General features: G+C 43.2%; 1 protein-coding gene across 1 annotated transcript in view; it reads left to right on the top strand.

Annotated features, from left to right (window-relative positions):
• MRPL11 (mitochondrial ribosomal protein L11) overlaps positions 1-6465 on the top strand; it is a 76233-nt gene extending 69768 nt beyond the window's left edge. Inside the window, exon 6 of the mRNA XM_044270538.1 lies at positions 5550-6465. Coding sequence (XP_044126473.1) covers positions 5550-5655 — 106 coding nt within the window. The 3' untranslated portion in view covers positions 5656-6465. The remainder of the gene's footprint in view (positions 1-5549) is intronic.
• The last annotated feature ends 10580 nt before the right edge of the window (positions 6466-17045 follow it).

The raw sequence follows: 17045 nt of genomic DNA, 5'->3' as shown, positions 1-17045 counted from the left end.
CGGCCAAGTACCGCATGTGCTCGAGCGTCATGCTCAAGTCTCCTCACTGCACGTTTCGCGGCTGTTATGCAGCCAATAAACGTACAGGTAAGTACTGCGATCACTGTAATGCCAGTAGCCCTGTTTGCTACTGGCATTACAGTGATTGGCTGGTCGGAACACCTCATCAGGTGCTATATAGCACCCAATGAAGCATGTTCGGCTCATTTGTAGTTATGGAGAGCTGCGCTTAGGAAGGTACAGACATTGTAGGGAGTGTGATTGCAAGATTTGCAATCTAGTTGAAAAACATTTCAAAGACCCAAAATTCCTTTTAAGGACTATTGTGTGTGTGTGTGTGTGGTGGCAGCAATATAATATAGCCATCAATTTTTTCCCCCCATCATTTTCAATACTGTTTCTATAGAGGGTGTTTGCAGTGACTTGTGACATCTGTGCAATACCTTCTGTGTGTCAGAGACAGAGATAGTAGTAAAAATATAAGTGAAATATATTTTCCTTTTTTCCTACTTTTACGTACTTTTTCCATATACTGTGCTTGCTGTGAACTGTGACATCCGTGCCACATCTTGTGTCAACCGTGCATATAACATTTAATATGAAGAAGGCGAGCATAAAGGGACGGGGAAGTGGCCGTGATGCTGATGGTTCACGCAGAGGCTGTGGCCCTTGGCGCGTTGAAACTGTGCCTGCTACCAGAGCACAAGAAAAACAATCATCCATGATACCTAGCTTCATGTCCCAGTTTGCAGGGCGTAGCAGGACAAAACTCTTGAAGCCAGACCAGTGCGACCAGGTGGTTGGCTGGATTGCAGCAGATAATGCTTCTAGTCGGTTAAGCACCACCCTGTCTTCCACCAAGTCCAGTCTCAGTAGCCAAGAGTCTGGTCAACAGAATCCTTACCCTTATCCTCCTTTCCCCCACCATGGAGAGTCCGGCCAAACAAGTGATCCCACACTCGGAAATTCCAAGCTCTTTTCATCGCCATTACTTGATTTGGGCCTCTTGCCAAGCACGCTAGAAGAGTGACATGAGATCTTGTGCCCTGATTCCCAACCTCTTGAGAAGGCGGGCCACACCAAACAAGCCCACAACTGTTCCACAGAGCACACCCTTGCATAAATCTCCCTTGCCAAGGGGTAGGTGTTCCACAGTAAGCGCTTTTTTGAGAAAGGTGCAGACGGAAAAATAATAGTAGTTTGCAACTTAAATGCTTGCTGGTCACAATTAAGGACGACGCTTTGCATGTGAAGGAGGTTGAAATGGGGGAAGAAGACATTACACAGGGCGATGGCCAGACCACCCTTCGTCTATATTCTCATTGCGAATTGGATGATGAAGAGGAGCAGGAGACGGTAGTACCCATGGAAGTTTAATTCCATCTGTTCAGTGTGGGTGGGCAGAAGAGGATGAGGAGATGGACAGTCATCCTTATGAGGATGACAGCGAAGTCTTGCCCGTTGGTACTCTGGCACACATGACTGACTTCATGTTAGGCTGCCTTTGCCGCGACCAGCGCATTATACGCATTATAGACAACACATATTAATGTTCACCCTTCTCGACCCTCGCTACAAAGAGAACATCTCTCATTCCTCAGTTAGAGAGGGCGAGCAAAACTGAAATACCAGAAGGTCCTTGTTTAAAAATTGCTCCAAAAATTTCCATCTGACAACTCTGGCGGCAGAGTCTGTACTTTCTTGGGCAGCCGAGGAGGGGAGACGGGGATTAACACACAGCAGTTCTAACAGAGGCAGGGCGACACTCTCCAAGGCCTGGGACAGTTTCATGACACTCCGCCAGCACCCTCACCCTGATATACGGCCTATTGTCACAAGGAGGGAAAAGTTTTGGAAGATGATGGAGTACGTAGCAGACCGTGTCAGTGTCCTCAGTGCCTTACAACTGTGCTGCTGGTGGCATTCTAACAGATAAGCGTATCTGCCTGTCAACTGAAAATGCTGACAGGTTGACTCTTATAAAAATGAATAAGGCCTGGATTGCTCCAGACTTCTCGACTCCACGTTTAATATACTCAATACACTGTATTCTCATGCACCCCTTCCACCACAAAAAAGGGTATATGGTTAAATCTGCCTTTTCTCATCCTCTTCCATCATATCATCATGCTTATTTTTCACATATAATACCCTCGCATATAATGTTTTATAGGGTCAGCTCACCCGCAGGCCCTCATCTACAATCTTTTACAGGGTCAGCTCACCTTCTGATGACGACAGCGAAGTCTTGCCTGTTGAGTACTTTGGCACACATGTCTAACTTCATGTTAGGCTGACTTTCCCACGACCCGCGTGTTATACGCATTTTAGACAACACTGATTACTGGTTGTTCACCCTTCTCGACCCCCGCTACAAAGAAAACTTCTCATCTCTCATTTCTCTGGTGGAAAGGACAAGCAAAACGGTGCTATAACAGAAGGTCCTTGTTGAAAAATTGCTCGAAAGTTGATAGGGCAGACCTCCAAATGGGTCGTCGCCGTCACGGGGACGTGCGATCACCTGGGAGTTATCTAGAGTCAACAAAGCAGCAGCAGCAGGCCCTCACTTTTAAAGTCCAGTCTCAGTAGCCAAGAGTCTGGTGAACACAATCCTCACCATGACTGCACACTGGGTGAACATTGTGGAGGCTGGGAGCAAGTCGGCTGCTGGCACCAGACTTTCCTCCCAATAGATCCTTGTTAATGGAAAGTGTACTCATTCCAATATCAGGGCCTCTTGTTATTTATCGTCACTACAGAGTCGGGAGTGGGTAATTGCGGCGTGCCTGCTGCCTTCCTTGGACGCTTGTGCTTTAATAACATGAACCACCCTCTCTGGGTGGTTCACAATTAGGGGGAAAAGAAAGGGGCAAGGCAACAACAGCCAATCGGATTTCAGCCATTGACCTCTCTTGGATGTGGTAGCCGTTTCTCAGTCTCCCTCTCCGGCATCGAACCCTGATTCCCCGTTACCCGTGATCACCATGGTAGGCGCAGAAAAGAACATTGCCACTCGTGAGAGGCTTAATTTTGGGACCTGTACAACTGTAGGGTTGCAATGCGACCTCATTCACTGTCACAATTTGAAACCCTGCACTACACTACGATTGGTCGTGCTGGCAACAGTGCATTCCTTTCTTTTTATTTAGCACAGACATAAAGTGCACCAGCCCTGTGACAGAATTGCGTAAAACAGTTTCATATGCTTAAAAAGGGGGTTGTTGAGGCTCACCGGTTCTAAAGATGAAGGAAGACACGGACATCTTTGACCTGCCCTTTATTTAAAGGGAACCTGTCACTGGAATTTTGTGTATAGAGCTGAGGACATGGGTAGCTAGATGGCCGCTAGCACATCCGCAATACCCAGACCCATAGCTCTGTGTGCTTTTATTGTGTAAAAAAAACGATTTGATACATATGCAAATAAACCTGATATGAGTCCGGTCCCTGACTCATATTAGTGACAGGACTCATCTCAGGTTAATTTGCATATGTATCAAATCGTTTTTTTTTACACAAGAAAAGCACACAGAGCTATGGGGACTGGGTATTGCAGATGTGCTAGCGGCCATCTAGAAGCCCATGTCCTCAGCTCTATACACAAAATCCCGGTGACAGGTTCCCTTTAAATAAAGGGCAGGTCAAAGATGTCAGGTGGAAATAATCAGGAGCAGCTCCACCTCTGAGACATTAAAAATGTGTTAAGAACCCAGAAACAATGAATCCGGATCAGTAATGCAATATAAGATCGTGTCTACGATTTAAACCCATTGGGTTCATAGAGACGTTACCGGCTGCTCCGCAAAACTCCGCGCCCTTATGTGACGTCACTCCTGGAGCCGATGCTGTATGGTTTATTAATACACATTTTTTTAAAACAACGAATCTCTTTCAGACGTACTAGATGATCAAGGAAAAACTTGCCTTCACACTATAGGCAAGAGAGGCAAGCGCTTTTTCCTATAATGTGCAAGCACGACCAACCCTGTTGGACTGCAGGGTGGTCGTAACCATGGAAAAGAGCAGTGTGTAATATGATGGAAAAATTAATCAATCCAGCAAAGGAAGCCATATGAATAATAACAATACATTAGTAAGTGCCTTGTATTAACTTTTACTACATGATAAATGCCACTTGCTGAAGTGAGACAACCCCTTTAAGTATGATTTCAGGGTAGGATTTTTGTCTCCAGCAAAGAAGTCTGAATGTCCATCTATCTGACAGTTTGTGGGTTTACATCTAAAGGCGATCTTTGCAAGAGTGGTGTGGGGAGCAAGTTTGGCATGTTCTTTGTTTCCGTCTCTAGGGTACTGTGATGTGAACAAGCCTTATATACATACATTCTAATATATTACATACACTTTGAATAATTACGCGTGTGTGTGGTGTGAGATATACAGTTTGGAGATCTGTTTAATGTTATAGGGGTTATCCCATGAAAACTATTCCTATGCAAAGAATAGAGCATTTTAAATAAAGTATTTCATGCAATAAAAATATTATTTGGTTGTTAATGTACATTACATTTTCTTTCTTGTAGCTTCCCATGCTGTTTATCATTTGCTAAAACTTTGGTCCACCTTCTGCATTTAGTGGTGGGCAAACATGCATTGTACTTTCCCTACCATCTTCCTTCTTAGTGCTGGTTTAGTGATCTCATAATGATCTGGCTCAGACACATTGCATGTGTCCCCACTTCTAAGGCTACTTTCAGGCTGGGTTCAGTTCCTACGCGCTGTAAAACACTCAACAGGCAAGAACCAATGATTCCCTATGGGAATGGTTCTCATCTGAGCGTTTTACAGCGCGTACGATCGCGCTGTAAAACGCCCCAAGAAGTACAGGAGCTTCTTTGGGGCGTACATTGTAAACGCGCATACAATCGCACGCTCCATCCCGAACGGTCAGGTCTGAACCCAGCCTCACACCTGTGTTTAGGTGCGGATCCATCTGGTATGTGTACATACGGATCCGCACCTATAATGCAAACGCTTGTATCTGTTCAGAACTGATCAGTTTGCATTATCGTGAACAAAAAATAATAATCATGATCATGCAAACGGATCCGTTTTGACTTACACTGAAAGTCAATGGGAGGCGGATCCGTTTTCAATTGCACCATATTGTCAGTGAAAATGGACATTGTAAGTCAGGACGGATCCGTTTGGCGTTTTGGTGTCCACCTCCAGGGCGGAATGGAGGCAAACTGATACATTCTGAACGGATCCGTTTTGGGCCGCTTGTGAGAGCCTTGAAACGGATCTCACAAGTGGACCCAGAAACGCCAGTGTGAAAGTAGCCTTAATTCATAGAAATATATAACTTTAGCTCTCTGTAGACAGTAGAGAAGGATTTTGCATTGCGTGTGAGGGAATAATTTCTATACAGGGGAGGAAGGGATTAACAATAGCTTACTGCAATGCACTTCAAAATTGTACACTTGCATTAATGTACAGTAGTTAAAATAATGTTGAGTGTGACCCTAGATATATTATTTATTTTTATTTGTGGCATAGCCCTTTAAATGGTTTGTGCTTTGTTCCTACAGTCTGTCAGCGGATGACTATGGAAAATTTCTAGAAGAGCGACGAACTATCCTTCAAGAAGCTGCTGAAGTTCGGTTAGCAGAAATTGCAACAGTCAAGAAGAAATGATGTGACAAGAAAAAGGATATTTTGAACTTTTGAGGAACTTTACATTGCCACATCTTTTTTTTAAGTCTGGGCTACTCTGCCACTTTTTTTGTAGTGCTACTTATTGCACACTGTAGCTATAGGCAAGACATACAAGAGTGAGTTTAGCGAGAGAAACTCGCTGTGGTTGGCAGTGCCAGTTCCCGCTCCTCTGACATGATTGCATAGCATTACAATGATTTATAATGCGGTGTGACCCTGAGTGACCTGAAATCTTTTTAATTACACTGACATAATGCTGTCAGTGTAATACAAAATATTTCACGTTGCAAAGGGGCAACAGCATTATAAAACATATTAAGGCGGTGCAATCCTGTCAGAGGAGCAGAGCTCAGAACGGGAACTCATACTGCCACTCAAAGCAAGTTTCTCACACTCAGCTCGCTCGCTCGCTCGCTCATCTGGGACTGACCATAGCCTTACAGATCTGAAGCAGATTTGAAGCATTTAACTTTACGTGCATTAATGAACATTTTTACAACTGGTGTTCAAGAAAAATATGTTTTGTAATTCAAAGCTATCCCTGCTAGTTGTAGCCCTTGTGTGATCTCTAGGTGGCTCATGTAGGGTGACATCCTTCTTGGTTTACCCCTGAGTATAGTTACACAAATTAGTGTATCAGGGTAAGTATAAAAATATTAATGGAATTGCATATTAAAATGTTATTGGGCAAACAAGAAAATATTTATATACAAGCAGAATGACCTGACTTTGCAAGGGTATATTTCCTCTATTTCATTTAATGTTTATGATTAAAAGATATCCACAGTACCCTGCCCCCTGAACTTTGATCTCCACAATAGTCTGCCCCCTTAAAAGTGACCTCCACAGTACACCACCCCCTAACATAGACCTCCAGAGCACCCCCCCCCCCCCTTAACATAGACCTCCAGTTTCCCACCCCCTTTACTGTGACCGCCACAGCAGATCACCCCCTTAACAGAGACCTCCACAACACCCTGCCCTTTTAAGTGATCTCATTTTTGGGCTAATTTAAAATCCTTCTAGTGCGATTTTTCAATATATAGTGCTCTTACCCTTTTCTGTTGTCTAGTTTCTTTAAAAACCACACTTTTATAATATGTTAATTACCTGTCTACCAGCAAGTAGGGCAGTTACTTGTTGGTAGCCGCCGCATCCTCCTTTAAAAAAAAGCCCCTCCTCCTGTTGATTGCCAGGGCCAGCGAGCGCTCTCCTCTGGCTGGCCCTGTCTGCATTCTAAATCTCGCGCCTGCGCCGTACCGATCTTCAGTCGGTGCAGGCGCACTGAGAGGAGGACGCTCGCTCGGTTGCTCCTTCCTCAGTGCTCCTGCGCCGATGACGTCACATCTACACCAGGCGCACTGAGGAAGGAGCGGCCGAGCGAGTGTCGTCCTCAGTGCGCCTGCGCCATCTGAAGACTGGTACAGCGCAGGCGTGATATTTAGAATGCAGACAGGGCCAGCCAGAGGAGAGCGCTCGCTGGACCTGTCAATCAACAGGAGGAGGGGCGTTTTTTTTATTTTAAAGGAGGATGTGGCGGCTACCAGCAAGTAACCGCCCTACTTGCTGGTAGAGAGGCAATTAACATATTATAAAAGTGCGTTTTAAAAAAAAAGAAACTAGACAACAGAAATGGGTAAGAGCACTATATATTGAAAAGGGTCATATGACCGTGTGTATGGCAGTTAGGATATGATTGAAAGACCCACAAGCTTCTATTGGCTAATATGGGTCATGTGATGGTTCCATATTTCATTTTTTTTGCTGATCTAAAACTTTTCCGGACACCGGATGTAATTATGTGCCAAATTTGGTGCAGATCGGTCAAGTCATTTGGTCGTAAATGAAGAAAGACAGAAGTTTATATAATGTATATTTTGTGTGTGTGTGTGTGTGTGTGTGTGTGTGTGTGTGTGTGTGTGTGTGTGTGTATAGTAAATCTACGACACCCAGTAAACCAGGGGTGCACAACGTTTTATGGTTGGGGGCCAGCCACATTGCCAGACTGAACCAATGACAAGGGCCGAAAATAAAATGTAAAGGAGTATTAACAACTGAAATACTGTGTTTATGGCATAGTAAATACACAGTATATATATCAATAATGTCTAGTTACAGTCCCCGGACTTCCATCTAATGAGAAATATATGAAAAATACATCTGAGCAGCCACAAGACATAGACATACAGTCGGGTCCATAAATATTGGGACATCAACACATTTCTAACATTTTTGGCTCTATACACCACCACAATGGATTTGAAATGAAACGAACAAGACTGCTTTAACTGCAGACTGTCAGCTTTAATTTGAAGGTATTTACATCTAAATCAGGTGAACGGTGTAGGAATTACAACAGTTTGCATGTGCCTACCACTTGTTAAGGGACCAAAAGTAATGGGACAATTGGCTTCTCAGCTGTTACATTGCCAGGTGTGCGTTATTCCCTCATTATCCCAATTACAATGAGCAGATAAAAGGTCCAGAGTTAATTTCAAGTGTGCTATTTGCATTTGGAATCTGTTGCTGTCAACTCAAGATGAGATCCAAAGAGCTGTCACTATCAGCGAAGCAAGCCATCATTAGGCTGAAAAACCACAAATGTAGTTACTGTGTGGTGTCAGGAACAGTTTAAGCAGCAGTCCCAAAAATTGGAGTAAGTCCCTTCTCCAGAAAAACCGCAAAAGTACATATATATGGGTCCGCGATGGGCTTCAAAAGGCAGGCGTTTCACTAACAGGAAGATTCCATGGAGATTCCACAATGTCACCGGTACATCCCCAATGTAACTCTCGATACCGACCAGCAAAGTTTTGTCCTTCAGGAGGAACAAAGCATAGTGCAATACCAGGATGTTTAATGTGCGGTAAGGTTTATTATACTTACTAACATTGACTTGTACACAGCGTGTAAATATGCCCGACCCGGTTTTCGCCTTTCCTTCGTCTGGGACGTTACAAAATCAGCTCAAGCTGTTATCTTATACCACCAAACTCCTATGTCATATCAGTTTTTCCCGAATCAGGATTCATATATAATCGCATACATTCACATGTCGACAAACCATCAGATTATTTAAAATCGCATTATTAAAATCGGAGACTTTAAAATCACATGTGATAAAATATAAAATCGAAGACATTATAGTTGGCGCACAAGTACCTAACTTAGATGGACACATACGCATGCTTCAGTCCAGCAAATCGCGTATAGCCAGTGTGCATGCTCTGTGTTGAGCATGAGCCGCACATATGGTTCAGGCATTGCACTTCATTATCTCTTATCCACATTCCATACACTTGTAAAAATAAATGGACTTGTAACATAAATAACCTACATGTGTATATACATCTATGTCATGGAAACTACTACTTTACCCTGAACTCCATAATTAGTCCCCATTACGCTAGATCCTCTATTAACCCACCCCATACCTAAATCTTCTATTTTCCCTTTCATCCTCCATGACGGCATACCATGAGAGATGACCCGCCTCCAACCAGGTAGGGACAGGAAGTATAAATTAGACCCTCCTTCAGCTCTTCTTTAGTGTCTTTCTGTCCCTCCAGGTAGGAGATGGATCATCCTCATGGCACATGCTGTGAGCCCGTTTCTGTTACAGGCAGGCAGAGGCAGTAAGAAGAAAAGTGCCTTATGCACATGAGGGAAGCAGCAGCACCCGTGCCCTAGTTGGGTATTGTGGGGCTAAAAAGACTGTCAGGATCACTGCTCCTTACCTCCCGCATGGTGTCGGGCGTGGAGGTCCATGTGCGACCGGACAATCAAGGAGTCCCTCCGGTCTGTTTAGGAGCTCCGCATTGCGATCCGATAGTTTTGGCTCTCGCAAAGAACGCCACCGGAAGTCTTATGCGGTTCACGTGCGTTCCAACCGGAACTTCCGCTCTGTGGAACGCATGCAGAGGGGCGGAGCGGCAAATAGGCACGCTGATCATGGCGGAAGTCGCCCATTGATCTGAGGTCTGCAGGTGAGAGTATTTAACCACTACCCGACCGCCTAACGCAGGATTGCATCGCCGGGCGGCTGGGTTTTTCCTCCTGGACGCGCCGGCGCGTCATCTCGTGAGGCGAGATTTCCTGTGAACGCGCGCACACAGGAGTGTGCGTTCACAGGATTGGAAGGTAAACAAGTGGATCTACAGCCTGCCAGCGGGGATCATTCGCTGGCAGGCTGTAGATGCAATTTTCTTTAACTCTTGAAAGGTATATCAGACGCTGTTTTGGTAACAGCGTCTGATATACCTGGTCCTCTGGTGGTCCCTTTTGCTTGGATCGACCACCAGAGGACACAGGCAGCTCTGTAATAAGTAGCACTACACTACCCCCCCCCCCCCCCCGGTCACTTATTAACCCCTGATCACCCCCCTGTAAGGCTCCATTCAGATGTCCGTATGTGTTTTGCGGATCTGCAAAACACGGACACCGGCAATGTGCTTTCCGCACGTTGCCAGAACTATATAGAAAATGCCTTTTCTTGTCCGCAATTGCGGACAAGAATAGGACGTGTTCTATAGGCTTTACAAAAAACGCAGTGTTCGCCCGATCAGGCCTGATCTTGTGCGCACACTTGCGTTCAGTCCGCCCCAGCTGGGTGAGAGAAATATCTCTGTAAAATGACAACTTTGTATTAAAAAAATTTGAAAAGTCTTTTACAGAGATATTTCTCTCACCCAGCATGGGTATATGTAAAAATACACCCCAAAACACATTGCCCTATTTCTCCTGAGTACGGCGATACCACATGTGTGACACTTTTTTGCAGCCTAGGTGCGCAAAGGGGCCCAAATTCCAAAGAGCATTTGGATTCCAGACTTCTTCTCACGCTTTAGGGCCCCTAAAATGCCAGGGCAGTATAAATACCCCACAAGTGACCCCATTTTGGAAAGAAGACACCCCAAGGTATTCCGTGAGGGGTATGGTGAGTTCATGTAAAATTGTATTTTTTGTCACAAGTTAGTGGAATATGAGACTTTGTAAGAAAAAATAAATCATTTTCTGCTAACTTGTGACAAAAAATAAAAACTTCCATGAACTCACTATGCCTCACACCTTAGGGTGTCTACTTTCTGAAATGGGGTCATTTGTGGGGCGTTTCTACTGTCTGGGCATTGTAGAACCTCAGGAAACATGACAGGTGCTCACAAAGTCAGCTGCTTAAAAATGCGGAAATTCTAATTTTTGTACCATAGTTTGTAAACGCTATAACTTTTGCGCAAACCAATAAATATACACTTATTTCATTTTTTTATCAAAGACATGTAGAACAATAAATTTAGAGAAAAATGTATATAGAAATGTAGTTTTATTTGAAAAATTTTACAACTGAAAGTGAAAAATTTCTTTTTTTTTGCAAACATGTCGGTCAATTTCGATTAATAACAAAAAAGTAAAAATGTCAGCAGCAATGAAATACCACCAAATGAAAGCTCTATTAGTGAGAAGAAAAGGAGGTAAAATCATTTGGGTGGTAAGTTGTATGAATTTTACCTCCTTTTCTTCTCACTAATAGAGCTTTCATTTGGTGGTATTTCATTGCTGCTGACATTTTTACTTTTTTGTTATTAATCGAAATTGACCGAAATTTTTGCAAAAAAAAGACATTTTTAACTTTCAGTTGTAAAAGTGGTCTGGTCATTAAGGGGGTTTAAGCTAGGGGAGCTGAGGTGGTTAAGGGGGGTATTTTGTAGAGCGGTTGCTGCAAACATGTCTGAACAACCTGGCCAGATGGAAACCTCTCAGGGACCCTCTATTGTAAGCTAAGGTCCTGTGGGTTGGGTGAGTGCTGGTTGTATTACTTTGCTAACCCCTGTATGTTCCTCTCCTCTCTCCCCCTTCCCCTCTATTGCTCTCCCTGTATGAATGCAGAGTGATAAGGATATAGCTCAGAAAATAGCTAGTCCAAAAACTAAAAAATTTGTTATGTGTTTAGCTAGATTACCCGACACTTATAACAAAAAACTTGTACCTCTAATGTATGGTGAAGGACTTAGTTCCGTCAATTAGATAGGAGCTGCGAGATGTAATACGGGAAGAAATGAGATCTGCTATGGCAGAAAGTACGGTTGTTACTCCTGGAACATCTAGCTCTAAACTCAGAGATACTAAATTGAGCATCTCCGTGCCATCCTCTGACTTATAGCCTGAGTTGGATTCGGAGGATGAAGATTCCGAGTTCTCTTCCGGGTCTGATTCAGAGTATAAAAACTTCCTTTTTTCCTCTGAGGACACAAAGGAGTTAGTAAAAGCCATTAGGGCTACTATGGGGCTCTCAGGCGAGAAAGTGCAGAGGTTGGTCCAGGACCAGATGTATAGCGGTCTAGAACAAAGGAAAAAGAGGGTATTTCCACTCCATGAAAATATGATGGAACTAATTTAAAAGAGAATGGAAATCCCCAGATAAAAAACTATTCATCCCAAAAACAAAGAAACGTCGCCTACCATTCTGTAAAGAAGACGAGGCCCTATTAACAACTTCCCCCAAAGTGGATGCATCTCTATCCAAACTAGTTAAAGGGGCTAATGCTCTCCCATTTGAAGATAGGGGGACCTTAAAGGATCCCATGGACAAAAAACTTATCAGGTTCTTAAAAAAGTCTGAGGTTAGCACAGCACTATTCAAGCCTAATCTGGTGGCCACATCTGTATCAAGGTCTTTAAAACAGTGGTTGTTACAGTTAGAGGTTCTCCTGAAAGAAGGAGCCTCTTATGATACTTTAAAAGACTCCTTTCCCTTACTAGTGAAAGCAGTTGATTTCCTGTCAGACTCCACGGCAGAGTCAGTCAGAATGGCCGCTAAAACCTCAGGCCTAGCAGTTGTAGCTAGGAGAGCTCTCTGGTAAAATCCTGGTCTGGTGATACCGTTTCAAAAACAAGGCTTTCTAGTTTGCCCTTTCATGGGAACCTACTGTTCGGCAAAGATCTTGAATCCATTTTAGAGAAGGCCGCGGACTGAAAAAAATAATTTCCCAAAGATGCAAATAAAAGGAAATTTCCCTTTCGTAGGAATAAAAAAGGGAGTTCTTTCCGGGCCAAGAGAACCTCTAGGGACACTCCTTGGTCAAAAGGGAAAAATCAAAAAAGTGGTAACAGAGGGTTTTTATTTACCCCAAGAAATCCAGATTCCACTAAACAATGATGCCAGAGAGGTAGGAGGAAGACTGAAGCTGTTCTTAAAGGAATGGGAAAATATCACAATAAATCCCTGGGTGTTAAACATCATTTCAAAGGGTTACAATATTACCTTTCGCCTTCCTCCTCCCCCAAATGTATTCAGAATAACCCCCATCCAAAGATCGGCTGTGTTACAGAAAAATTTGGAAAGGGGGATTCGGGACCTAAAGGACGCTTATTTCCATATCCCAATTTGCGAGGAATCCCAAAAGTTTCTCCGCATAGCGGTTTTCTTAAGGAAAGAGCTGTCATTTCCAGTTTTAGGTACTCCCATTTGGAATTACCTCTGCACCAAGGGTATTTACCAAGGTAATGTTGGAGGTAGTGGCTCACTTAAGGAGACAAAACATCCTGATATTCCCTTACTTAGACGACCTGTTGATCGTAGGCAATTCAGAGACAGATCTCAAAAACAATCTGTTTTTGACTTGCCAAACTCTGTACCAAACAGGGTGGCTGATAAATTGGAAAAAGTCAAATCCTTGCCCATCCGAGAACCTAACCTTCCTGGGGGTTTGTCTAGGTATGATTCACCAAGAGACAGTTCTTACAGTTCAGAAGGTAATGGGGATAAGCGAAAAGGCAACAAATTTCCAAAATCAACCTGTATGTATGATCAGAGAAGCAAACTATTGTGCTGTCTGACCTCATGCATCCCGGCTGTAAGATGGGCTCAGTTCCACACCCGGATCCTGCAACAATGGATTTTAAAGTGTTGGAACAGAAGCCCGGATTCTCTAGAGGAAAAAATTCAAATTCCCGGACCTGTGTTTCAGTCCCTACAGTGGTGGAAACAGTCAAACCATCTGTTAAAGGGAGTTCCTTGGAACCTCGAGCACTTAGTTGTTATCACGACGGACGCAAGTCTTTGGGGATGGGGAGCACATTGTTCTCCCCTCTATTCCCAAAGAGAGTGGTCTGTCACTCAAAAATATCTGTCGTCAAATCAAAGAGAACTCACGGCAGTCTGGGAAGCTATAAAGGTGTTTGCCCATCTTATTCAAAACAAAGATGTTCAGGTAAGAACGGACAATACAACAGTAGTTGCTTACCTAAACCATCAAGGTGGGACAAGAAGTTTAGCATTGAGCAAACTAACAGAAAAAAATATTCTCCTGGGCGGAGATTCACTTAAGATCCCTATCATCAATCCATCTAAAAGGATCCCAAAACATAGAAGCAGACTTTTGAAGCAGAACTTCCTTAAAAACAACAGAATGGAGCCTAGAAAGACATGTCTTTCTCCAAATCACGGACTTGTGGGGGACCCCACAAGTAGATCTTTTTGCTTCAGCCACAAACGCAAAACTAAAAAAGTTTTTTTCTCTGAATCCGTTCGATGGAAACATAGGGGGTAGATGCGCTGTCCCAAAGATGGGATTTTCAACTAGCATATGCCTTCCCCCTTTTCAATTAATTCCCAGGGTCCTAAAAAAGATTCGGTTAGACAGGGCTCATGTGATACTAATAGCCCCTCTATGGCCAAAAAAAACATGGTTTCCATTACTGAAAACTTTCAGTCCAAAGCCCATGGATCCTTCCTTGGCAACAGGATCTTCTGTTCCAGGGCCCGATCTACCATCCCCAGATAGAAAAGTTACACCTAATAGCACTACATTGAGATCCCAAGGGGAAACGGTAGGTCTTAGGAACGGTCTTAACCTATCTGCCCCTTTTAGGAAACAGATCACCCAAGGATGTTCTGCAATTTTTTCACGTGTAAACCTTTTTCAAAGCCGGACTGTAGGAAACCTAGGACTGCTTGGACTGAGAACTTCTGCGGAATTTATTCCACACCTTACGATAAATTTTAGAAGTTACGTCTTTTCTGCTGGCTGACATAGTATTAATAATGGCTTCTGATAGGCCCTTAGCTCTCAAAATTATCCTTTCAAGTTCCAAGCCGTTAGGTTTGACAAGCGCCCCGTTTGAACCTTTGTCAGAAACCTCGTTGAGATACTTATCTCTAAAGACTTTATTTCTGGTATCAATCACCTCAGCGTGAAGAGTGAGTGAAATCCAACCTCTAAAAATAGTGGAACCTTTTTGCACCATATTTCCGGACAGAATTGTATTGAGACTAGACAATTCTTTTCTTCCTAAAGTGGTATCAAATTTCCACAGGCAGGAGGAGATTATTGTCCCATCATTCTGCTCAAACCCAAAAACAAGGGGAAAGAAATTTTCACAATCTAGATGTACGTAGGGCTGTGTTACTCTATCTAGAAACTACAAAAACGTTCAGGAAAACAGACTCTCTTTGTCCAGTTTAGTGGAACACATAAAGGGCAAAAAGCCACAAAAAACTCCTTACCCAGATGGATAAAAATGGCAATCTCTGAGTCATATAAAGCGTCTGATATTCCTCCACCAAAGTCCTTTACAGCACATTCCACAAGATCTGTGGCTGCATCCTGGGCAAAGAGGGGCGAATGCCTCATTAGAACAGATATGCAAAGCAGCGACATGGTCAAGTCCTCATACATTTATTAAACATTATAGAGTGGATACTACAGCTAGTCAGGAGCTCTCTTTCGGCAGGAAGGTGCTTCAGGCCATAGTCCCCACCTAATAAGAGTATTAAACTGTTATATCTCATGGTATACCGTCATGGAGGATGAAAGGGAAAAACCAAATTACTTGCCGGTAATTCCCTTTTCATGAATCCTCCATGATGGCACGGATTTCCCACCCTAATTACGTATATGAATAAATATATGTAGGAATATGTACATAAAAATAAAATACATATATATATTTGTAAATACATAATAATCCCTTTATATGAGGATAAGACTCTAGGCTGTCGGTCCAGAAAGACACTGAGGAAGAGCTGAAGAAGGGTCTAATTTATACGTCCTGACCCTACCTGGTTGGAGGCGGGTTATCTCTCATGGTATGCCGTCATGGAGGATTCATGAAAAGGGAATTACTGGTAAGTAATTTGGTTTTTCCCACCACATACCAATAAAGGAGCAACTGATAGACACTAAGAAATATCTAAATCGGTAATTCCATTTTACTAATGCTAACTGCCTTCATGTCCCATTCTATGTTGAGACCGTTGGGTTGTAGGGTGTTCAGTTCGTATATCCTTTTTGCTTCTATTTTGTTAATTTGTTTTTAACCGCATCCCCACCTCTCCAATTTTTTTGCACATGTTCTACTCCAACAAATCTTAGTCCTACAGGGTTCTTTTGGTGGACGCTTTTAAAGTGTGCAAATACACTATGTGTCTCCAGACCTTTTTTTATATTACCTATATGCTCGCTGATCCTGGGTTTGAGTTTTCTTAAGGTTCTGCCCACGTATTGTAGCCTGCAGGGGCACTCTAGGACATAAATTACCCCTGCAGACTCACAGGATAGTTGTCCTCTCATACATAATTCATTTTGGTTAGTGCAGGAGGATATGGTGTTTTGAGTCCTAAAAGATGAGAAAAGAGTTCTCAATAAAGGTCTCAAATTTGCCCCCACACATAAGGGTAACAAATTTGAAGTACAGTTGTGGCCAAAAGTTTTGAGAATTACATAAATATTGGAAATTGAAAAAGTTGCTGCTTAAGTTTTTATAATAGCAATTTGTATATACTCCAGAATGTTATGAAGAGTGATCAGATGAATTGCATAGTCCTTCTTTGGCATGAAAATTAACTTAATCCCCAAAAAACCTTTGCACTGCATTTCATTGCTGTCATTAAAGGAACTGCTGAGATGATTTCAGCAATCGTCTTGTTAACTCAGGTGAGAATGTTGACGAGCACAAGGCTAGAGATCATTATGTCAGGCTGATTGGGTTAAAATGGCAGACTTGACCTGTTAAAAGGAGGGTGATCCTTGAAATCATTGTTCTTCCATTGTTAACCATGGTGACCTGCAAAAAAACGCGTGCAGCCATCATTGCGTTGCATAAAAATGGCTTCAGAGGCAAGGATATTGTGGCTACTAAGATTGCACCTCAATCAACAATTTATAGGATCATCAAGAACTTTAAGGAAAGAGGTTCAATTCTTGTTAAGAAGGCTTCAAGGCATCCAAGAAAGTCCAGCAAGCGCCAGGATCGTCTCCTAAAGAGGATTCAGCTGCGGGATCAGGAATGGCAGCAGGCAGGTTTGAGCGCATCTGCACGCACAGTGAGGCGAAGACTTTCGGAAGATGGCCTGGTGTCAAGAAGGGCAGTAA

This window comes from Bufo gargarizans, chromosome 10 (genome assembly GCF_014858855.1).
Source record: "Bufo gargarizans isolate SCDJY-AF-19 chromosome 10, ASM1485885v1, whole genome shotgun sequence".
Classification (NCBI taxonomy): domain Eukaryota; kingdom Metazoa; phylum Chordata; class Amphibia; order Anura; family Bufonidae; genus Bufo; species Bufo gargarizans.
The sequence above is the reverse complement of the archived record's forward strand: the minus strand, read 5'-3'. Positions and strand labels throughout refer to the sequence as shown.